General features: G+C 50.1%; 1 protein-coding gene across 7 annotated transcripts in view; it reads right to left on the bottom strand.

The window, feature by feature from the left end:
• The window catches only part of Mxi1 (MAX interactor 1, dimerization protein), an 89,865-nt gene extending 72,074 nt beyond the window's left edge, over positions 1-17,791 (bottom strand). Inside the window, exons 1-2 of one of the 7 annotated variants that reach the window (XM_003475190.5) lie at positions 17,301-17,791; positions 47-176 (exon numbers count right to left, since the gene is read on the bottom strand). In XM_003475190.5, the coding sequence (XP_003475238.1) occupies positions 47-176; positions 17,301-17,556 (386 nt within the window). In that variant the 5' untranslated portion in view covers positions 17,557-17,791. The other 6 variants (XM_013158415.3, XM_013158414.3, XM_063244688.1 and 3 more) reach the window with 6 other exon arrangements.
• Between the last annotated feature and the right edge of the window lie 6,120 nt (positions 17,792-23,911).

Below are 23,911 nucleotides of genomic sequence, written 5' to 3'. Positions count from 1 at the left end.
GGTGCCCCTCCCGCAATTCCCCTCCCCGAACTCCCCAGGGCGCTACCTGTTGGCAGTGCTGGTGCTGTTCCCACTGCTGGGCTTCTGTGCGCGGCTCAGCCTCCGTGGGGGCTTTGAGTGCTGTAACCGGGGGCTGGGCATGGAGGGAAACGACGAGGCATAGCCGTGTTCACACTCTAAAGGGAGAAAGGAAAAAGACACAAAAGGAAAGATAAATCCTAAATCCACAGAGCCCCAATCCAAGGTCCTTGGAGCTTGGAACGACAGGTTTTTCACAGCAATAATCCGGGTTTAAAAAATGTCTGTCCTCTTCTTGCTCTTAAAGCCCAGTGCTTCCTTGGCCATGATTCCTGGGACACCCACAGACCCAAGCCAACGCCTGGAAGGTGAACTGATACATCCTCTACACCACATAATTTCTCTTCTCCAAAATCCTTTTCTCCACTAATTCTTTTTGCCTTCTAATTTCTGAGACCAATGATTCACCTCGATTATTTCACTTGCCTGCAACTCTCTTTTTCTGGGACGCTCTTCACGCTACACTGTCTCTCCGAGGCTCACATTTTTTGTGCATTCCCAAGATTTCAACCATCATTTTCTCTCAGGCGCCACAGCTCCCAGAGATCCTGCCCATCCTGCCTCAGGTTCTCCGAATCTCCCGACTTCGTCTCCAAAGCGACCTCGCCTCTCCAGACCTCGAAGCCCCGACAGCGAACCCCAGCGCATCTCCCTGCAGCCTAGCTTCGCCCGCTCTTACCCAGCTCTTGCCCACTGCCCGTCTACTCCGCCCCAACCCCGACCGGGACCGACTCTCCGTTCCATAGCCCCGAAGCCCCAAGCTCCTCCCCGCGCTCCCGCATCCCTCAACCTTCGCACACAAACACGCGCCCCGCACACGCCCCCTCGCAGCACCACGGCTCACGCGCGCACACAGGTGTCTGACTCGCACGTGTGCGTCTTGTCCTCTCGCGCACCCCCACTTCCACCCCACCTGCACCGGAGCAGGCGCGCCCCCCCTCACCAGCCGCTCCGCACTCTGCGCGCGGACCAGGCGCACGCGGGCTCCAGCAGCGGCCGAGGCGGCGGCGCCCAGCCGTTACCTCGCTCCCGGCGCTCCAAAAACTCGGCTGCCTCCAGCAGGCGCTGCACGTTGATCATCCGCACCCGCTCCATGGGGACCGCGGGTGGCGACCGGGCCTCTCTGCACTCCCGTCCCCGGCCGACAGGAGGCGCCGCAGGCGGCCGGAGCCCCGCGCCGTTCCCTGACCTGTGCGGCCGGCGGGCGGGCCAGCCCGGCCGCGGCTCCGCGCGCTCTCGGCCGCCCCTGTCACCCTCGCCGCCCTCACCTCTCTCGCCGCGCTGCTGGCAGCCCGCGCGCGGTTTGTTTACCTCTCGGTGCGAGCACGGGGGAGGGGCGGGCGCAGCACCGCGGCCCGCCCCCTGCCGCCCCGCCCCTTCCTCTCCCCTGGGACGTGCGGTCCCGCCCCCGCCCGGAGCGCGCCGGGAGTCGTAGTGCGCGAATCGCCTCAGTGCGCGTGCGCTCTGCGGGATTCCGCAGTGGCCGCGGGAGGTGTAGTTTCTTTGGGTTTGCTTTGCTTCCTCCGGAAAGAAGTGTAAGACGTTACCGGGGTTTTGCTTCTGCGATGGAAGGATTTGAAAAACCTGTGAGTCTGCTTCCGAGGGCAGCTCTGTTCTCTGCGACTCCTCGCGAGTGTCTAGGGTGTGGAGCATTTCTTACCCGACGTGCCATTTTCAACCTATCTAGTGCCACTGTACCTTCTCGTGTCACTTCCGTGCCTTGCTTTCCTCCTCTACAAAAGGAGGAAAACAACCCTTCTGCTGGGACAGCACACACAGAAACATCTGGGAAACCAACATCGCTGTGTAAAGAATAAGGGATAGATCGTATTATCAGAACCAGAAAGGGCTTCCACACTGACAATTTCTTACTCTTTTTTTAACTGTTTTCCCTCCTTCCTGCTGTAGTGCCAAGATTAAGAACCTTGGTCTGGATTTTAAGGACTTGTTAGATAGAAGACTTAGAAAGTGGTAGTGTATGTAGGCACCAGAAAACTCCACTTTGGTGCTACAGAGGACATGACTCAGTGGGAAGTGATTTTAGTACTGGGCTTAGGTCAAGTTCAGTTCAAATCCAGAGGCTAGTACCTAGGGCAGTTGTGTAGACTTCAGGTCTAATCTTCCTCATATGTAAAATGGATACTGGGCTGGCAACATGGCTCAGTGGCAGAGTGCTTGCCTGGCACGCACAAGGCCCTGGGTTGTACCTCTAGACCCCCAAATAAAAGTCAAATGGACATAATTCCTCCACTTATCCTTAATATTGACAGCCTGCCATGTCTCTGGCACTGAGTCAGACTTACCGCTCACAGTAGTAACAGAAGTAGTCACGAACCTTGCTCTCAAGCACATATTCAACAGGGCTGACTGAATATTAAATGAAATATTTCCAACAATTTGCACATAATGATGACAGTTGTTTCCTCCATACTCTGGCAGGTAACTCAGGGCAGTAGCTTAAACAAGTAGGAGCCACATTTAAAAAGAAAAAAAAACAGCCACTGTCTGCTCACAACACTACTCCCTAAGTCCTCCGTGTAGCGGGTCCTCGGGGTCCAGACTATGGCAGATTTCTGAGCCTTGGCTTTATTGTCATGGCAAGCCAGACCATTCCTTCTGGGAACTGGGTTCTGTGTATTACAAGAATATTTAGCAGCATCCCTGGCTTCTACCCACTAGATGCCAGTAGCACACCACTACCCCTCAGGCATGACAAACAAAAATGCTTCCAGACATTGCCACATGTCTCCTGAGACCTAAAATCACCCCCAGTTGAGATCTAAGGAGAGGAAGCGCAAGAGGGCTGGAATTGCTGAGTGGTCTAGGAACAAGCTAGAAACTGTAAACAGACCCGTAACTTCTTTCCAAATATTTTAACCTGCTGGTAGGCATCCAAAATAACAGGAAGCTCTTGGTGAGGGGAGAATTTCCCCTTCTCTGCAGTCATGCTATTGACTACTGCATGAAATACCATCTTGGCATGGATATTTTACCCTCTCAAGAAGCTTATGAGTTTCATGTTGCCTTTTAACACCCTCTCCCTTGTACTTTTCTTTTTGTCCAAAGTGAACAAGATCTCCAGTGAGGTCACAAGTTGGAAAATTCTGCCAGCTCTTTCAAATATTACACTTGGCACAACATTTAAGAAATAGATGTTCCATCAAATTCAGGGAGACCCGAAATGAAAGGTATTCACAAGCCACAGGAGACTTTTTTTTTTTTTTTTTTTAATGCTTTGAAAAAGGAACTGCTTTTTCAGCTGTTGGCTAGGTCATTTCAGTTCTGGGCTTTCCCATTGGGCGTCGGTACCAACCACCTTCCATCTTCAGTACGGAACATGTTGGGTAAGGAGGGGAAGAAATTATTTAAAAGAAAATACCACTCACTCAGAACATCTGCTACTGCAAGTAGAAATCATTAGGTTGAAAGTTTCTACCACTTACAGAACCCTTTTAAATTTTAGATTCTTAATTGCCAGGGACTACCCCAGGAATTTAAGAGATGGTTTTTGTGAAAATAAAAGTCTCTTTTACCCCACAGTAAGTAAACCTAAGTGATATGCAATCAAGAAAAGTAGTACAACTGAAAATACACATGAATTCAAGATGGATTTAATTCCATAGATAGAGAGCTGGGGATTTAGCTCAGTGCCATAAGCACCTGCCTTGCAAGCAGGTGGTCGTAAGTTCAATCCCTGGTACCGGAAGAAAGGAAAAAAAAGAATTCCATAGATAGAGAACCAAAGCAGGTTAGTAAGGTGCCAGACAGATGTGTGAGGCCTGTATCTGGCCTCTCACCATTGACTTGTAGGTGACCAAGCTGGCCCTTTTAGAGCCAAGGCCAATAGGCAGATGTGGAGGTAAAAAGTAGTATAAGAGTCAACCAGAGGTTACCTACACATGAGAAGAAGAGAGGTAGAGGTGACGGCTGGTACAGGTACCGGGTAGACGGTAATGTTAAGGGCCACTTTATGTACAAAAAGCTCCATCTTTTCTAGAAGCGTTCCTTCTGGTCGCTCTGGCTCCCTCCTGAAGTCCTTGCTTGGTCACAAGCCCCCAGGGCCTCCCACAGTACAACGCATAGGGCTTTATCCTCAGGAGAGTGGTGTCACCCACAGGCCGTCCCCTACCACAACCCTCAGCCTGAGGGAACCCAGAGGCTCAGATGAATTGTTTCCGCCACAAATGTAGATGGCAGGGAAAAGCCAGGATTCCGAAGCCCACTGAAAAAAGGACCTGGAGCCTTGTTCATAGTCTATTGTCTGTGCTCTCCCTTGCCTCACCAGGCAGTGTCTCCCCCTCCTACCTGCCCTGGAAAATGGAAAAAGTCCCCCAGCCCTGTCGCAGTCACATCCTGTTGGGGACAGTCTGCCTTTTCCAGGGCAGGCAAAGCTCTCCATTTCTAGGACTCTTCCCGACACAGTGTACTCCGGTGTGGTGCTGGGCTGGGACCCAGGGTCTCTCACGTGATAGACAAGCGCTGTCCGCTGAGTCCATCCTCAGCCTTCCTGCACTGTTTCGTACATGCTAATTTCAGGTGAATCGTTCCTAACATTCACAGCAATGAGGCTGGCAGATTTCATGCTTTCTGCAGAGGGGAAAGAGAGCAGGGGCTTAGGAGAACTTCCCTTACCCTGCAAAGTGATGACCACCGTCTTGGCAGTCTTTTCTGCAGTTCTCTTTGAAGATGCAGGTTTTCAAATATTCAAGGTAAGGGGTGGGGGAGATTGAGATGTAAAATGAGAATCATGACCGTTATCTATACCTCGCACCCCAAAACACGGAGCACAGCCTCCTCCCCTCAACTTCCCCCAGGCCCTGAAACATGAAGAGCAGCAGCGAACCTTTGCTTTGCCCAGTGAGTCAGCCCTGTCTAACTCCACGCAAGCTCTCAAGTCGGCGGCGGCTGGGAGCTGCGGGGCTGCCTGCTGCTGAGATAAATTTGGGTCTAGAAGGGATGACGTAATGCTCAATCCCATAGGTAGCCCCCGCCTCCCCGGGCTCGCGTCTCCAAGGCTGCTGCTGGCATCCCAATGACAGAAACGCACTGAGCTAGCGACCCAGGTGACCCAGCTGGGGAGAAAGGGAAAGCAAGGACGTGGGGAGTGGGCGGCAGCAGGCAGAGGAGGCAGCGCTCCTCTGATGCGGGGGAATCTGGAAGTTTGTTGTTTTTTAACTCCAGTTTTTCTGCTGAGATCAGACGACTGGCAAAAGCTCAAACAGCTGCACTTGACTTCCCTCCTGACCCATGTCTTCCCTCAGAGAAAGGCTTCTTACATTTTATTAAATGGCCCTTATGACAGCAGTCCATTTCAGTCATTATAATGGATGCATTAATCTCTCGAATGTCCTTTTTCTTGTTTTTTGCACGAACTTGGATCCAAAAACAAATCTGCATTGCAGGACTCAGTCAGTGGTTTCTTACTCTGGAGCATCCCATTGGGAACACTCGAGGGTGCAACCGTAAGGTGCTGTTAGGAAGGATTTTGCTAGGGCTATGCCAAGTGAATGTGCCCCCAAACAACCTTCCGTGGTTTCGTCAAGCATTTTCCATCATTAAGCAGATTTCTCAGTCCAGTCTCCATCTTTCAGCTGTGGACACCGAGTCCCCCAGAGGTACACTGACCTGCTGGAGTCCACTGACTCTAGACTGATGGAGCCAGGGTTAAAACCTGAGCCGTAAGCTCCATGTCTGATGTCTTATAATGATTTTCCTGGTTGATTCATGTTTAAAGAAAAAATTAAAAACCTAAAGCTGAAGAACTTTTCTGATCGTTTCAACCCATGAGGTTTTAAAAATATATTCCCAAAGAATCGAGAGCTGCTTGGTTTTCAAGAAGGAGCCTTCTCCCCTAAGGAGAGGATGAACTCCGAACCACCTCCTTCTCCTCTACCGGTGATGACCACTGCGCTTAGCCTCACTGTGCCACTTTCATCAAAAGAGCACACCGCAGGGAAGCAATCTTTTCTGGGTGAAATAGTTGTCTTCATTAGGAATGACTCCCGAATACTTTATTCAAACGGCTTACTGTTTGTTTCTGAAATGACACAGTGTTCTCCTCTACCTTGTATTTCTATTCACTTACACTGGTAGCTCTTCAGCCATATCTGGCACATAACCTGGTCAGCCCGGGTGTGTTATTCTTTTGAAGTACTGCTTCATTTTACAAGCTAATATTTTGTTTAGAATTTTTGTCTCTACAGTCAAAAGCAAGAATAAACTACGATTTCCCTGTTACATTTATCAGGTTTTGGTAACACAAGGATCTTAGTCTTTGGAAGTTAAATGCAACTTGATTCTGAAGTCTTTAAAAAAAAACGAAAAATAAAGCGTGCCAGAGGCCTTCTCCTGCTGCTAAGAGGATGCCCCACATTCTTGCCACGGCTCTGGGTAACCTCCCTCCCCTGCTGGGAGCAGGCCTGGAGTGGCCCTGCCCCCACCCCTTGGCATCACCACCGCCTTCCAGGCGGCACAGACAGTGGAGGTTTCTCCTGGGCCCAGGCAGGCCCTGGATGCTAAGTCACACGTCTGCCCCTGCTGCTCGCCCCAGCTGCCCGTGTCTCAGTGCTCAGCCTCAGGTGCGGTATCTACAAACAGGCTCTTGCCTGTCCCATGACATGGTGATCTCACCCTCTCTCCCAGCTCTCATGTTCTGGTTCTTGAATGCTGGAATTCTCTAGAGAAACCTGAGACAAAATTGCAACCATGCACCCACCAGTTGCCATGCCAAGGCCACATTTTGCGTGTGACGCTGCTCCTGCATCCAGCACAATCAACCCCCAGCATGCCACCAAGACTCCTTCCTACTTTGTAGATGAAGTCCAGAGAGGGCACTGAAATGCTCACTGTCACACAGGCACTGAGCACCTTCAGACCTGATCTTCTGACTCTTGGGACTCCACAGCATACATCATGTTCTGGCCAATCAGATATGGCCAGACAAAACCTATGCTTTCAGGAGGCTTTGCAGATGTGTAGGAGTGTCACAGTGACCAAGGGGTTCCAGCAGCATTTCCTGATGCCAAGGATATTAAATCCTGCAATATTCCACAGTAATCTACACAAGAACTCTTCTACCAATGGCTCTTTTATTGAAAAATACAAGGTCAGAATTTTAAAGGCAAAAAACTCACCATTCCATAAATATTCCTTAAGCATCTATTATATTCTGGGCACCAACTTAAAGGCTGCACATAGAATAAATACAAAATACAAAAATACTTCCGTTGCTGTCCTCAAGGTGCTTATACTCTACTCACACATACTGAGGATAACCAATTGTAAACTGTGATACGTAGGCTGAGGAGGTTAAATGATAAAAAGAGTCGTGGCTTTACTAGGGGAAGGAGATCAGGGAGGACCCCATGGCTGTTGAAGACATCTTCGGAAACTTTCAGCATGTAAATTGCCTGAGAATCATGGTAACTGCAGTCTGAGTCAGCAGGTCTGGGGTAGGGCCAGGGAGTCTCATTTCCAACAGACTTCTGGAGTATGCCAAGATGCCCATCCTTGAGCCACACTCACCCTCAAACAACAAGGCTGGAGTCCATGGCAAGAAGTTTGGGTTTTATTCCAAGTGAGACACTACAGAAATTTTTGAAGGGCTTTAAACAAGTGAGTGACATGAACCCAGTTATATTAAAGACCATGCTCATCTCCTAGATCTGCATCCTGGAGATGAAGAGGTTGGGCCTATAGCTGACAGGAACCCGTTGGCCACTGTCACAGAGGCAGCCAAAGCCTCGAGCTCATCTTTGCAGCTCACACTTGCCTCTGTCCTCAGGCTTCTCAGCAAGAGCCCTTGGCCCAAAGCACAGGTCAGCCTACAAGCTGGGTCACCTTCACAAAGCCCTGTGCAGCCTGGCAGGCCATGAATTCACAACCCTGACAACCTGATGTGCTGAGCTACAGGAGCCCTACTGGTTGGGTGAGTTCCCCAGCCGGTGCCAGACAAGATGGCACCAAACATGGAAGCTGTAACACTGCAGACCATCACTCTCCAGAAAAAGGCTCTCTCTGGCTTCAGCATCAGTGCCGAAAGAGCTATAAAAGGTTTGGGGTGCCTTCTCTCTGCCCTAGGATGAACTGGAGGAAAACAGAATTCAGTCCAGGATGACATTCCCAAGGAACCCTCAGCCTCACCTTCTAACACCCCAGATTTCATTTCTCACTTCTTGCTACCTTCACACTCCTTGGGGCTCCTTCCAGAGCCCCACAGAAGTACAGGAAACCTAGGTTTGACTCTCAGCTCCACTACTGTTAGCACCTGGCCTTGGGAAGGTTAGCCAGCCTTGCCAAAGCTAAGGCTTTCCTCACCTATAAAGTGAGAATAATTACAGCACCCGCCTATTAGATGTTTGTGAGAATTTAATATAAAGCACTTAGCATTGTTATGGCATATAGTAAATGCCCAGTAAAAGGAGACTATTATCACTATTCCTTTGGAAAACAGATGAGAGATTGTACTTGTCAGCAGCCCACTTGGGAACAGGTTATCAGATTCCCAGGAGACAGACTAGAATTGTTTATTGGTTTCTATTTGGCTAATATTTGAACTAGAACTAGAGATCATACACTGTGTTTTGGAATCACAAACCACAGCTCTTGGGTCCTGGCAAATTTTAGGAGATATCTGCGGCATTGAACTAAATTATACAGCTGGTAGAAGAAATGAAAGTTATATGCGAGAGATTCCAAGTCTTAGTGGGCAAAAAACATAGGGTAGGGATGGTCAGGCTGGTATAGAGACAAGAGGGAAGAGGCCATCAGGAGCTCTGGGTCCCTGCAGAAACAGAAGCAAAGACACCACTTGCTACCCACAGCTACAAACAGTACACAATCCAGGCCTTGCCCATGTTACACTGTATTCTACCTTGTCACTGGAGTTGTCTCCTACACAGATCACCTTCATTTGTGTGTCCTTACTAACAGCAAGAAAGATAACATATTTCAAAAAGTAAGTAATCCAACTTCCCTTTTCTGGCTTAAGATTGAATTTCCCAATCTCCCTCTGCCTCAGGATAGTGTGTTTATCTTTCTAATTTTGCTGTGTTTAAATTTCCTTACAGACACAGGAGCTGGGTGTTAAAGGTATGCTGCATGGGAGAGCTGGCTTGAGAGTGACCCTGGTGTAGACAGTCCTCCGAGGGCAGAAGGCCCCGATCTATAAAGAACCAAGAGCAGACATGTTTATTTACAAGACTGCTTACATGGCTTCTGGTTTCCTAAGCTTACACAGTTTTTAGAATCAGACTCGTAGAAATTACAAGAACAAACACAAGAACACAAAGCAATTTAAACACTGGACTTGGGGGCAGTGGACAGCCTCACAAGGAACTATTCCTTTGGAAGCCCACCCTAAGCATGTATTGAGTCTGCAAAGATGGCTTGTACCAAAGACACAAACCCAACTCAAACACCATCCCACACTCTTGGGGTTTATTTTAAGACGACTGAATTCTCCGAACCTGGCATTAGGGCATTAGAAGAGTACATACATCAGGAGACAGGGACTATATTGCCAGGACCTTGTTTTGGAAAAATTACTGGCCCATATATTTTTTTTAAAAAGGAATCTTATTTTTAAAAAAAAAAGAAAAGCAAAATCTGGGTGTGGTGACACATGCTATAATCCCAACACTCAGGAGGCTGAGGCAAAAAGACTGCTGTGAGTTCAAGGCCAGCCTGGGATACACAGTGAAACCCTGTCTCAAAGAAATAAAGAAAGAAAAAATAGAGGTTCTCTTCACATGTATTTTCCAGAGACTTACTGCTCAAAGAAAGGGTCATCTGAACTTTCAAAATGATTCCCAAGTAAAGGGCCCAGCATAGCACTGTGAGAGATGTGGAAATGAAGGAAAGCTTAGCTCTGGATAATGGTGGTAAATGCCCAGTACTGTTTTTGGCTGGAGACATCACAGTCAGGTGTTGACAGATTTGACACCTCTGTCCAGGCCACCCCAGAACAATGATATCACAGACAGGTGCTTCCCTTAAGTTCAGCAGAAAGCCAGAGAGCAGGGGTACTGAAGTCATCCCCACCCCTATTCCCACCTGTGTGAGGCTGGCACACTTCCTTCCACACACATCCTCAGCCATGCTCTCCTCCGCAAAGCTTGGGGAAGCCGTCTCACCACGGTTACCACCTTCTGGCTCTTAGCCCATTACCCATATGTAAAAGAAAATATACATTTCTTTAAGTATGAGAAATGCAAATTAGTTTCATTTTGAAAAAGCCATTGAGAATGTTGCAATGACCTTTGCAATAACCGGACACACCCTGGGATCAGTACACCAGGCTTGAGAACTGCTGACTTTATGAGTACCTGACCTGTAAAACAAAAGCCATTTAGGTCTCTATCTGTGACCATTCTCCTATCAAGCAGAAGGAACAGAGAAGAAAGACCCAGTTTTGCCCCTGCTGTGTCACCTTGGACAAATCACTGTCCGTCTCAGGCCTTTGCCTCCATGCCTGTAGGGTGAGGATGATGGATGCTCCATGCCCTGGGGCTCCTTCTACTCCTGCATGGTTGGATACAACACCCAAAATGGAGAGTAAGAAAGAAACGTAGAAGAGAATGGTACAGAAATCCAGACTACCAAAACACTCCCCGAATTCTGGCCTGCTGAAAACTCTTTACTTCACTCTGATTCCCATTTCTTGCTGGGTTGTTTCTTTTTTATTTCTTTTTCTTTCTCTCCAGAGCCACAAAACCACAACTCATCTCCCCAAACTCAGTTATTTGGAAGTCAGAGCTGCTGGGGCTTAGGTGTGTCAAGCCTGACATACTAGTGGTATCTAAGTGAACACCAAACCAGGACAAGCATGTGCTTCTCCTCCAGAAACCCAGTTTAAATCAATATTTATTCAACTGTATTTATAGAAAGAAATGGTGGTAGGGAGGAGGGGGTGGGTAGGGAGGCAGGGGGTATCTAAAACAGAACAAGCCACAATGACGAATGCAAATCTTTGTGGCCAATTCACTTCTGCAGGGATGGCTTAAAAAAAAAAAAAAGCAAGACCTAGCTTTTGATGAACCTGCTGTTGGCCTCACTGCCATAGCAACAGCCCCAAGTCCTCTAACATGCCCAGAGGACAGACTTTGGAAAGGCAGTAGGAGGGGGTGGTGTTTCCTAGGAGCCCTAAACTTTTGAGTTAGGGCCAGGAGGGTTGAACAACTCTGAAAAACAAAACAAAAAAACCCTTCTGGTTGGCTATCCTGTCTCTAGTCTCACTGCTAAAGCCCTTCTAAACAAGGTGTGTGCAGGAAGGCCTCTGACAATCAACAGGGCATTCCAAACCCCAGTGCTGCTGTACGTTGCCGGGTGACCTCGAATAAGTCATTTCACCTGTCTGGACTTCATTCCTTGGCTGTAAAACGAGTACACGTGTAGATGGCTCAGACCACAGGCTCTGGAATTAAAGGCTTAGACCTGCAGACTCAGCTCGGCCACTAATTCACCATGTGATCTCTGGGAAAGCTACCCAGCATCCCTGCTCCTTGGTTCCCTTCTCTGTAAGATGAGGGTAATAAAATTGCATGTGTCATACAGTTGTTGTGAAGATTGGAAGCGACAACATGTTTACCTTCATACTTAGTACACAGTCAGTGCTTAGTAAATGGTAGTGTGTACTAATATTATGCATGCCACTAGTCGCTGCTGTTGCTGGTACTCTCTTCATTTCCCTCTATTTCACCAAATGAAAATCCTGTTTCCCGGGGTGCTTGTGGGAGAGTGTTTGCATTAGAGACAAAAGATAAAGGGAAGGTGCTGCTTTGCCTTGGTAGCTGATGGCACCTCTTTTTCCTTCTAAAGTAGGAACAAGTCAATACAGATTCTCTAACTTCCTAAAGCCCTGTGCCAGTTCCCTAGAAGCCCTCAGCAATGCACCTAATCCCCGGGGGCTCTGGGACCCCAAAAGTCACATGATACTCTCAGAAGTCTACCACTAGCATTTAAGCAGGGGGCAGAGATCATATTTAAACCTGGGGCAAAAGGTTGAATCTGGGGAAGATGACTTAAAACACAGAAGACAGAACTGATTTAACAGTGCTCTTCATATCACTCTCCTAAACACAACCCCTCCCTACCGTAAATCAACCCCTAGCCTGTGGAAAGAAAGACCTGTACCTGCTAGATGCACAGTACGTATCTGTGGAATGAGCAAATTCACAGTCGGGTGGTTCCTCTGCTGAAACATGAACCACAAGAGCTGTGGTTGCCATCAAACCCTCCCATTTTAGTGTAAGTCACTCTTGTCCCCTCCTGTCAAAGCCAGAACTTGTTCATTCTCAGGGCCACAGCTGCTGACAGAATGCAGTTTGAGATCTCCAGACCTGACCTATCATTTCCTCGTAGACCCAGTCTTACCACCCAAAGACTTTCTGAGATCAGTATTTCCAGTCTTTCTCCAAGTCTTCAGACCTCCAAATCTGATCACCAGGAAATGATTAACCAATCAAGAAATTTATATCGTGTCTTCTATAGGCCAATGGTATGTAATATATAACAGGTGACAAGTAATGAAATCCTCTAAATCATCTTTTCTGCTAAGATGTTAATACCCTCCCTGCAAGAATAAAGCTAATGAACAGGCAACAAGTAGAGACTCTCATGGTAGTGATTGTCAAAAGCTCAGAAAAGTTACTGTTCATTGAGCACCTCTAAGATTTCAGGCCCTTTAAATGTTTAAAAGCAGGTTTGGGCCAGGGATTTAGCTCAGTGGCATAAGAGCCTGCCTGGCAAGCGCGAGGTCGTGAGTTAGATCCCCAGTACTACAAAAATAAATAAATAAATAAATAAATAAAAATAAATAAAAGCAATGCTTAATTTAGTTGTTCAGAAATTATGAGAGGATGGTGCTATCATTACTCCCATTTTACAAAACAGAACCTCAAGAGAGACCAAGTAAGGTAAGTGCAAGGTCACATAGCCAATAAGCAGCAGAGTAGAACTTTGGGTCCCTACTCCATGTGACAGCTACTCTGAGTCAAGAAACAGAGCCAGGTGGGATGGCATAGCAGGGGCAGCTTCATGGAGGAGGTAGGAACTGACCTAGGCCTTGAAGGGACCTCTAAGAGAATGAGGGCATTCTAGAAAAATCTGAGTCAAACACAGAAGCATGACTGTGAAGCCGGGCTTACTGGTAGACCTGCTGGACGGGTGCAGAGGTTTCATGGTCAGGAAATTAAGTCAGGAAGGCTGGGTGGGGCCAAATGACAACACACTGCAGCTTCCTCCTTGAGCAGGAAGGGCTGCTGCTGCTTGCCCTGGGTTCCTAGGAAAACACTCCACCTCAAATCCAGGTATTCCATTTCAGAGAGCAGCCTATGGCTTTCTACTCTGATCATTCTCCCCTCTCTGAAATACTGGCCCCATATTCCTAATTCTCAGACACTGGGAAGCAGTTTCTCTCCTCTAGACCCTTCCTGCCAGCCAGCTTTTACCCATACAGCATCCCTTTGTGAATCTCTTCTTTCCTTTTAGTTTTAACCTTTTCCAAAGAGGGGAAGGACTAGGTTTGTTTTTTTTTTCTTCTAATTATTAGTTCATTGCCACTGGCTTCCACATGATAGAGGTAACACTGCCTGATTGTTTACATATAATTTCCCAATTTGTGCTAACAGGGTCACAGCCTTCATGATTGTTTCTGGAAACCTTCAATTTGAGATTTGTAGGGATTCAGATCAATGTACCTGTGTTTCTTATTCCTTGACTTGTACACTAGGTCAACACTGGGTGATTTAATTTGAACCTTTTTCCCCAAGAAAACTCACGCTACCTAATGGAAATAATCCGGCACTGAGGCCACAACTTGCCAAACACTGCTACAACAGAAACCTCAACCAAGCAATAAAAAGCAGCTCTGGCTACAATGGAAAATGAAGCAAGCTCCTGCCAAGTACTTCGCAAACAGTAAAAATGGAACGTGGAACTCGTGACCAGTGGTTATCGGCGAATCTCAGAAAGGTCCCTCAGAATCCGAAATGGAGCCTCGAGAACCGACTCTCTGCTTGGGAAATAAGAGCGTCGCTTTAAGAAGAGACTGGACCAGCTGGCTGCACTACAGCTCCCAGAGATTTCCTGGCTCGCGTCCTGGCCCCGCCCCCCAGCCGCCGGCCTCAGCAACGTGTGACGTCACAAGATATCGAAGCTGCCGATTGGTTGAATGGTACAGCTAGGTCAAGTCCAGTCAGAGGAAAGAAGTTTGTCTCCATGTGGAAACCATGTGTCTCGAGCTGGGAGGGGGGAATAGGAGGAGGAGGCGGAGAAACTGAGATCAAGTGATTACAGACAGGGGAACTAGCTGAAATGAAGGCGAGGAGGTTGTGCACCTGAGCCGGCTAGCAATGCCCTTTGCAGTAGTGACCTAAAAAAGAAAAAAAAAAAAAAAAAAAAGACTTGCACAACAAACAAAACCTAAGCGCCCCCATCCCCCACCCCGACTTCATAATTTAAAAGCTACGGTCCTTGTTTTCTTCCAAAAAACAGGGGCCTGGGAAATGCTGGAATCCTATCGGAACGCCCAGATTCGTCTCCCTCCCCCAACAACTGAATGATGTAAGCGTTTTGGAAAGCCGAGCTCAAGCAAAACAAGCCCCGCGCACGCGGAGCGACCCGCAATGCCCGAGCCCGGCGCACGCACGACCCGCCCCCCGACTCGCGTTATTGCTGTGCACACGCGGACCGCCGTGACGCGCGGGCATTGTGTGCAGCTAGCAGAAAACAACGGCGAGCGAAGCCAGCGCGAAGAAGCGCCCCCAGTAAAACAAGACAGATGTAGGGCCAGCCGTTTTCCTTTTGGGGAGACCCAGGCCGGGCGGGAAGGAGGAGAGTGAGGAGAATACAGTGTCCCCCACATGGGCCGCTCGGGTTTGCAGAGAGGATAATAGAGGGTCCGGCGGGTGGTCGCATAGAGTTTGCAGGAGGTCACCCACTCCTGCGTACGCTCTTGGGGAGGGGGCAAATGTATAGAGTTGGGTGCCTGCAGCCAACCCAGGGAGGACGCAGCGCCCCACGCTCTCGGGGAAATCTGGGGGCTGCTGGCATCACGTCATTTAGAGCCATACGGCGGCAGCGAAGAAGCGAGAGAGCTAAAAATATTCCTGCGGGGAGCCGGTCGGAGGAGGGGGGATGAGGGGCAGAGGGGCTGATTACCCACATGAAGTTGACTTTGGGGCGCTGGGGCTCCCATGCCCCTCTCGGGGTTTGCGGGTTTGCAGCGCAGGTGGCTCGGGAGCGGGGCTGGAAGGAAGACCCTCGGCTCCCCTGGCCGCGGGCAAGCCGCTCGGCCTCCACCAGCCGGGCCCGCCCCGCGCGGGGCACCCGGCCCGGCGCGTCCGGCTCTCTGCTTACGTGACTGGTGGCCACGCCGGAGCCCCGGCACGGGGTAAACAAGGAGGTGGCGGCGGCCAGGGCGGGGTGTGGGAGGGTGAGGTCGCCGATTGTCTGCGGGTGCAAAAGCGGGGGTGGGGGAGGTCTGGGGGCGCAAACCGGGCTTGCCACACTCTGACAAGGTGCCCTCTTTGGGAGCACCCCCAGTCAGAGCCGGTGCCACGGGACGGATTCCAGAGGACGGGGACCTAAGAGGGGGCAGCTAAGGAAATCGCGCCCCTCCCCCTGCAACAAAAGCAAACGCACCCAACAAAACCGCGTCTTCACCCCGCTCTCCCCCAGCCCTGGCTTTTCAGAAACTATCCTCCAGACAAATTCACACACCGCCACTACACCCCCTCCCACCAATAATCGCCCAGGCTACAGAGACTGCGGTGCGCCTCTCTGGCAACACAGACACGGGGGTGGGGAGAATAGGGAAGAAGAGAAAGAAAAGAACGCACCACGGACTCCGAACACAAACCCTTGGTTTGGTCTCACAAGGTCCCCACAATCGCGCTGCCAGAACACGGTTACTTGAACCCTGCAGGCCAGGGGTGTCGGTTAGCAGAGATGTTTTTTGTGTTTGAGGGTTCTTGGTGTATGGGGGGGGGGGTTTGCGAGATCTGACACGTTGCAATCGGACCTCTCCGAGTCTTTCCTCTCCTCCTCACTTCCTCGAATTTGTCTTCCTACTTGTTCAGACTATTAAACATCCAGTTTGACCCTCTCGGTCGGTCTGTCTGCTTCGGCCCCTGCTTCCTTCTCAGTTATTATTCTGAGCTGTGCTGGAGACGCAGCACGCGCATGTCCCCTCCCTCCCCCGGGCGCGGAGTCTACTGCCCAGGGAGGGCTGGGGACCCGGCTGGCAGGGACAGAAATGAAACAAATACAAAAAGGAAGCCAGGCCACGGTGGGGTTCCCAAGTGCCCCCCTCCCTGCGCACTTCATGCGCCGCTCTCCACCTGAAGGGGGGGGGTCGACCCAGGAAGCGTTTTCCGTGCTGCCCCGCGCCCTCACTAGGGAACCCACTACCGGAAAATAACCCGCACACAACAACCCACACCTTCTTCCCCAACTATTGTTTCTGCGAGGTCCCAAAGTTTCCTCCCAGCCGCGTCCCTCTTGCCAAGTTTCCCCAGCGCGGGGCTGCGGGTCCCGGGCGAGCTGCCGCCGCTGCCTGCCCCACCGGCCTGTTGGTTTGGGGGCCGAGGGCGGTGTCACCCCAGGGGAATGGGGGCGCAGGGGATCGTGCCGGCGCACACGATGATAGCAGCCCAATCTTGCTGCTCCCAGAAGGGAGAAAGCGAGGCAGACGAGAAGGCGAGAAGGAGCACGAGCCCACGCTGCCCAGAGCGGCTTGGTGGCGGCGATTGTTATTGTTGTAGTGTGTGTTTTCTTTCTGGAACCCCTGAGCTCTGCGGACGGTCCCAACTTTCGGCTTCTAATCTCTACCCCACCCCAGAACGAGCGACAGAAAAACACTTGTCTATCGGAGAAGGCTCTGGGAATTTAAAAAATTAAAAAAGGAAGAAAGGCTACCTCGAAACGAGGAGCTCTGGCTGGGCTCAGTTGTCAGCAAAACACCACCACTCCCGGCTCCCCGGCGGGCGCTCCCCCGCCGGCCGAGACAGACAGACTGACGCGCCGACAGGCCCCCTCTCCCAGCGCCCGTCTTTGTTACATCTTTAGCAGCTTTGTGCATGCGTGCGTGTCCTTTCTCCGGTGTCATCGGCTTTACCGCCGAGGGTGAATGTGTGTGTTGGGGGGGTGGGGGGGACAGGGGTCGCTCAAGTGGGCTAGAAAGAAAGCAGGGCGCCAGAGAGAAACCGGGCCCCCAAACTTACTTTTGTTTTCTTTCTCGATCTGCTCCAGGTAGCTGGCTGCCTCGAGCAGAATCTGCACGTTCTGCAGAAAAGTGTTGATGTGCTTCTCCATCGAGTTCTCGCTGGTGTTGAAAATGTCCGAGAAGGGGCACCTGGGCTTGGCCCCCGCTAACTCCTCCGGCTGGGCTGGGGGCTGGGGCGCGGCCGGGGGTGCGGAGGGGACCGGCCCCGCGCCCTCGCCGCGCGCCTCCTTGCGCGGCCGCCCGCGTTTGCCCATGGAGGCGCGGGGTCCGCTGAGCTCGCCCTGGATCGGGCTACGCGGCCCGGCCGAGCTCCGGGCCCCTGGGGAGCCCCGGCCTGCTGGAGCGGAGGAGGCGCCGGGGCGAGGAGCCGGCCTGACTTCCCGAGCCTCCTCTCTGCGTGCTGTTGTGTGTGTGAGAGTGAGTGTGTGTGTGTGCGTGTGCGCGTGTGTGTGTCTCGCTGTGGGTCTGTGTGTATGGGAGATTGAATGAACCTACAGGACAGACGGAGGCGCTCTGGCGCCTGGGTCCTAGTGCGAGCCTGTCACCATCGACCGGTCAAAATAAAAGGTGGAGACTCGCACGGCTGGGACCGCCCCCGGGCCGCGTCCCTACACCCTTCCCAGACTCTCCAAATCTGAGCACCGGGTACCGCATTCTTGTAACCAGAAAGGAAAAAAAAAAAAAAAAAGTTGTCTCTGCACCTGCTTAAAAACAAATTGTTATTTACAGAAACATAATACTTCGAAAAGCGACCAACACAATGCCTGGCACACGGGGTCCCGGATAAATGGTGGCTGGTACTTTTTTTTTTTTTTTTAATAAAAAGCCAGTTCAAATGGGGAGAGTTGAATCATCACACGTGACTGAAACCTTCCTTCAATTCAACCCCCATCCCCACCTCTCTCCCTCTTTCTCTGTGTCTCTGTCTACACACACACACACACACACACACACACACACACACACACAGAGGGACCTGTGTGTGCCTTCACACAGCCAAATAAAACCTTGCCAAGCCCGGGTTACCGATTTACTTGTTCCTTTGCAGCCCTTCAAATGCAAAGTTTCCTTCCAGGAAGGGGGCGGAGATGTGAGGTCTGTCCACACTCCCCTCTTGGCCAGTCCAGCTGTGTAAAGCTCACCGCAGGGGGCTTCCCCACCTGCTCCCTTTCTTTGACAGAGGGTACAAAGGCAGAACTAGAGCTCGGGAACCACCTCCTCGCCTATCAGGTGAATTTCTCCTTTTGGATTCTGCTGTAGTTTCAGGCCGTGGTTTCACAGCTTCTGCATGGAGGCGAGCAGGTGGAAGACTTTACAGGGTCACAGAGAAAGGTTCCAAACCCAGGCTTGCTGCATGGGCCCTGGACGAGCTAGGGCAAAGCCCTTAACCTCTGTTGGTCTAAGTTTCCTATCCTTGAAACTTCGAAGATATTTATTCATATCTGCTCTTAGCCTGCTCTGGTCCATAGCAAGATATTTTTCTGCCAGGACCTGGGTTCCTGGCTCTGATGTAACTTGACTCTAAGAAGGGGCTGTGTAAACAAGCTCTTCTGTGTTTCACCAGAAAAGCACCTTTCCAGCAAGCCTGTCCAACCACTGCCACCCTGCAAGGCCATCTGGAGTTTTCCTTGCACAGAGGAAACACTGCCCCCTGGAGTTGTGCCACTCTGTCACCATGTTCAGGAGCACTTATCACAAAGAATCCTACTGCAAATGGAAACCTTTGGACCAGAGGAAGGTACATTGTAAAATGCTTTGTGAGACTCAGAGAATATTATACGCACATGGCCTCTCATGGGGCCTTCAAGAAAGGTTTTTTGCACTTTTTAAAAAATATAATAACCTGCTACTGGTACTCCAGGAGCAGTCAGTAGCTGGCATTTTGAAGCAAATATGTTCACATTTTGGAGCATAACATATATCATTCCACAGACACTCTTTGTTCAGTTTTCATTCCGTGACAAATTCGGTTTGGGTGATTATCAGCACCATTACTGACTTTTTGGTTTACGCCGGAACCTCAACCTGATCTATTCATGTTGAAAGGCCCACAAGCACCTCTGAGGGCCTGAGGAAGTCATGGTACATGCACAATTGCAAACACACACTACCCAACGCCATTTTGCAAAAACGGATGCTTGGATGAAATCTAATTTCCCCAAAATAAAAGACAAGCATGAGGCAACAAACCAGCTGGCCCAGAGGAAATCTTGGTTTCACTTTAATTCCTCAGTGGTGGGGTAGATCGCACGTCCACGACTACAGCACATATGTGTGTGCACACATTCACTAAGGCAGGCATACCCCCTACACGAGTGCTAGGGCAGGGGAAGTGAGTTTAGTGATTATTTATTCTCTGTTCCATCTCTCATAAGTCTAGGAGCTTTAGAAAACCCAGTGGGAATCTTCAAGCTGGGCCATGGATCTGACTATCGCCAAAACAAACAGTGGCTTGAAGAAAATCTACAAAAAAGTGATTATTTGCACTATTCCCACAGTCAGCCCAGCCCCCACCACCATTCCCATGGAAAACCCTACTGCTTAGGCCAAATCAAGCTTTCCCCCATGGTAGAGGGGTATTGTTTTTTGTTATTATGTGAGTTCTTAGCATCAGACAATGGCACCACAAGAGACAGGGGGCAGGAGAAATGCCTTTTTGTTTCACAAACTCTTTGCTATTGTGGCCCTCAGGGCCTTGCCTATGCTTTGGTGGTGTGTGTTCATCTTGGCATCACATATGTGAAGCCATGAATGTACCACACTAAGGTCTGAAGCCCCGTGGTCATTTGAGTTTCAGAGCCCATCAAGTGTTAAACCATATTAGCATTGCATAGCTCTCTTTCTCCTCGCCTTCCATCCCCAATTAACAGGTTTCTCTAATAAACTTTGGCCGCAAAGGGAAGAATGGTGTGCAGGGGTTACACCACAGGACAAGCATCCAGGATGCTGGACTACAAGCTCGGCTCCATTCTCGATTAGCTTTGCTTCCCGGGAGGAGCCATTCAAAACCCTTGTAAACTCGCACCCCTGTTTCCAGAAGTAAACAGGCAGCTCTGGAAACATGCTGAGAATATCTGCAGAAAATAGGTAGGGGCTAGAATGCAGCCACCTGATACCAAGGTGTGTGAGCTCTTTGAAAGAAAAACCAAAAATGCCCAAGGAGGTCCATCCCACAGCACCTATAGGGCTCCTGATTGGCCCGGGATATCTGAGGTGTGTGGTGCTTAGCCAGAGCCTTGTTTTCCCAAACTTTGTTTATCTTAGTTGCTTGTCTGGTCATATTTTTCCATCAGCCTTGTTTACATATTAAAGCAAAATTGTTCTCTTTTTTATTTACCCTTCTTTCCACCCAGACAATCTACACTCTTACATCAAAGGAGTTGTTTTGCCTGTAATTATTGTCTTTATGTACACAGAGCCTGGTTAATTACTAAGAAGGTGCTAGAAGAGTTGAAGTGAAGACCTCCCATCGACCACTGAGATGCATGCTCCTCCCTCCCTCAGGGACCGCTGGGCTTGGACCAACCTCCTCAGGTATCCTGGGCTCCTCAGCTGTGTTGTTCCTCCCTCATCCTCCCTGGCCCTTTCTGTTTAAATTCTGCAGCTTCTAGCTTCTCCTTGGATCTTGCCAAAAAGTCCCAGTCTGGTTCTTCCCTCTTCTTTGCCCTGTGCAATTTGTACTCAGATGTGATAAACACTAGCAAGAGATCTTCTATACCCTATGTTGTCATTTGTGTTCTGATCCCCAGAACACCCTAGCCACGCTTTTCCTGGGCACCTTTCCTTTTGAAAAGGGATTCTCTGACAATAAGGTGAAGAGCTGGCTACCAGCTCCTTTCCTTTGAGGGCCTTAATCTTGCCATCACCTATTAGGAAGCAAGGCTCCATGCAATGCCTGGGAATGGAGCGTTAGGAACTTAAGCCACAGATGAACAGAAACAAAGGGAACCTGAGAAAACACCCCTCCCATTAGCTTAAATGTGCTGTGTAGAAAGCTGAGCATGGTGGCAAATACCTATAGTCCAAGTTATTCTGAAGGCAGAGGCAGGAGGATCATTTAAATTCACAAGTTCGAGACCAGCCTTAGAAATATAGAAAGACATCGTATTTAGAAAAATAAAATGCAGACTAGCTTCTTTCGACGATTTTCCAAACCCCCATGCCAGCCAATGTGGACAGCAGTGGATAGACCGTGCCTGCCAGACTCTGGGCTCTGGGGCTTCCCCTCTCCTTGCCGGGCTTCTGCCCTCCCTTTGCCAGCACCTGTCTGGCAAGCTCCTTCCTGGCTCAGTTATCTATGCAATGCTCAGTGCTTATAGGAAAGCAGGGGAGTAAAGCAGGGAGCAACTCCTGTGCCTGGGGTTGGGGTGCCTGAGGCCCAAAACAGGGGTGCAGATCACAAGGGAGGAAGCCGTAGATTCCCTTTCCTACCGCTGGCCCGACCTGCCTTCCTTGCTTCCATGTGGCGAGAAGAGGCATTTGGCATCTGCAGAAGCACTCTTGCATCGGTCACATTAAAGTTTAACTACATAAGTGATTTCTTCTTGGAGAAGCCAGAAATCCACTGAGCCAGTGGTTGAGGTTCCTCTAGCAAGAAGTAAGTTCAGAGGTCCAGCTGTCCTTCTCCCTGTCCACGCTGCTGGTAAAAGAGCCCGGGACAAGACAGGGTTCCTCTGTAATAAGATGCCTCTGGTGGACAGTTTTCCAAAAACACCAAGACAGAGGCTTGAGACCCTATTAGGAATCATACGGAGCTGTATTTACATCTCCTTCTCAGTCTTTTAGGTCCCCAGTTTCTTTAACACCCTCTTCTTTAAAAGATGAATTCAACAGCCTCTACTGTATTGCAACACTAGAAGGCTGAGGCAGGAGGATCCCAAGTTCTAGCCAGCGTAGGCAGTTTGGTGATTTAGCAACACTTTGTCTCAAAATAAAAAAATAAAAGGACTGGGCATGTAGGTCAGTGTGAAGGCCTTGGAATCAATAGTTTTTAAAAATTCAGCAAAAGCATTTTTTGTACCCTGACTAGCACTGGTTTATACATGATTCTTTCCCAAGGTATTTAAAAATTAAAAGGTGGCCAATGCCTGCTTTAAGCTAAAGGAATAAAGCTCCAGTGGTAAAGGGGGCCTGCAGGGCACGCCAGGGAAAGGGAGTTCCTGGCTGACAGAATGCCTTTCGCCTGGTCACCAGGGGAAGACCCTCAGCTCCTCAGGGCTCCAGTGTCCTCATGGGGGAGCAGTAGTGACAGAGCCTGCCTGGAGGAGGGACGCACAGAAAGAAAGTTCGAAAGGACAAAGTGTGGCACACATATCTGGATGGAACCGCACTGGCAGGGGCCCAGAATCTCAGGAAGAACCAAAACAAGCCGCAAAGGAGGGGCGAGAGTTAGACGATCAGAGTTTGGGGCCAGCTCTTCCCCCCACTCTATGGGTAATTTTGGAGGACACTGCCAGCTGGGCTCCCAGGTCCTCACCTGCGAAGGGGGCTCCGTGAGTTCAGAGGGACACAGCTCCCCATTCCATGGAGCTTCCTCAGGCTCCTCCATCCCAGGCCGAATGTCACCGCCCTTTGAACTTCAGATCAGCATGTGGGGACCGAGGTGGCCATAGGTCACTGGTAAAATTCTAGAGTGGCATTTAGGTCACCCAGACTTCCTTAACTCTGGAGGAGGCCACTTTTTGTTGGCTGTTTACTGAAAAACGGAATGAAAAAAATGTTGACGCAGTCGCACACCTGTGTCCACCATCAGGAAGCCCTGAGTGTGGGATTATGAACCCCGGACTGGCTCACCTGGAAAGTGTCACCCCGGAGGACACGCAGACCTGCAGCTCCCAAGCCCTGCTTGGCTGAGTCACCTGACCCTGCCCTCTCCTCCTCACTCAAGCCTGCTTTTCTCTTCTCTTTTTCTCTGCCTCTTTTGCCTGAAGCCTACAAGTTGCCCCTTTCCTTTTCCTGAACCAAAAGCATTTTCTCGTAAGTGACAAAGCTGCTGAGCTCGGCAGTGAGTGCGTCCACCTGGGAGAAGAGATGTGCGAGCTCACGGGCGGGCACTCATCGGGTCCCCAAAGACAGAGGCTTCCCTGGGCCAACAGCCCAAGGCTTCCTCAGGCACAGACCTCACTGCTCACTCCCGGCACCTCCAGGCACACCCGCACGAGGATCGTCCCCCTGACTTCTGTGTCTTTCAGACAATGAAATGAAAAGTCCTGGTTAGGGACAGAGAGAAAGGACTGACGTTGGAGGGCTGCTGCATCCAGCTGGGCATCGGGTGAACAGTGATGGAGGAGAATGAGGAAGGGTTTGCCTTCGTATTTCTCAGCTCCCTATCCTGGCTTATATTGAAAATTAATTGTTGTTTGCATATCACTTTCTCTTTGTGTGTTTCTGGAGTAGCAAGACGCTGGGTGTTAGACTTGCATGTCTCCATGGTGGGAAGACATGCTACATTACCAATCAGAATGGAGTTACCTCTGTCTCTGTGTCTCCCTGTCTGTCTCTGTCTGTGTGTCTCAGTCTCTCTGTCTTTTTCTCTCTCTCTGTCTCCAAAGTGCTAGAGATTGAACCCAGGGCCTCATACATGCTACACAGCCACACCCTCTGCCCCCA

Source organism: Cavia porcellus, unplaced genomic scaffold (assembly GCF_034190915.1).
Source record: "Cavia porcellus strain 051 isolate PalLab524CR breed Dunkin Hartley unplaced genomic scaffold, mCavPor4.1 scaffold_2, whole genome shotgun sequence".
In the NCBI taxonomy this organism is placed as follows: Eukaryota; Metazoa; Chordata; class Mammalia; order Rodentia; family Caviidae; genus Cavia; species Cavia porcellus.
The sequence above is the reverse complement of the archived record's forward strand: the minus strand, read 5'-3'. Positions and strand labels throughout refer to the sequence as shown.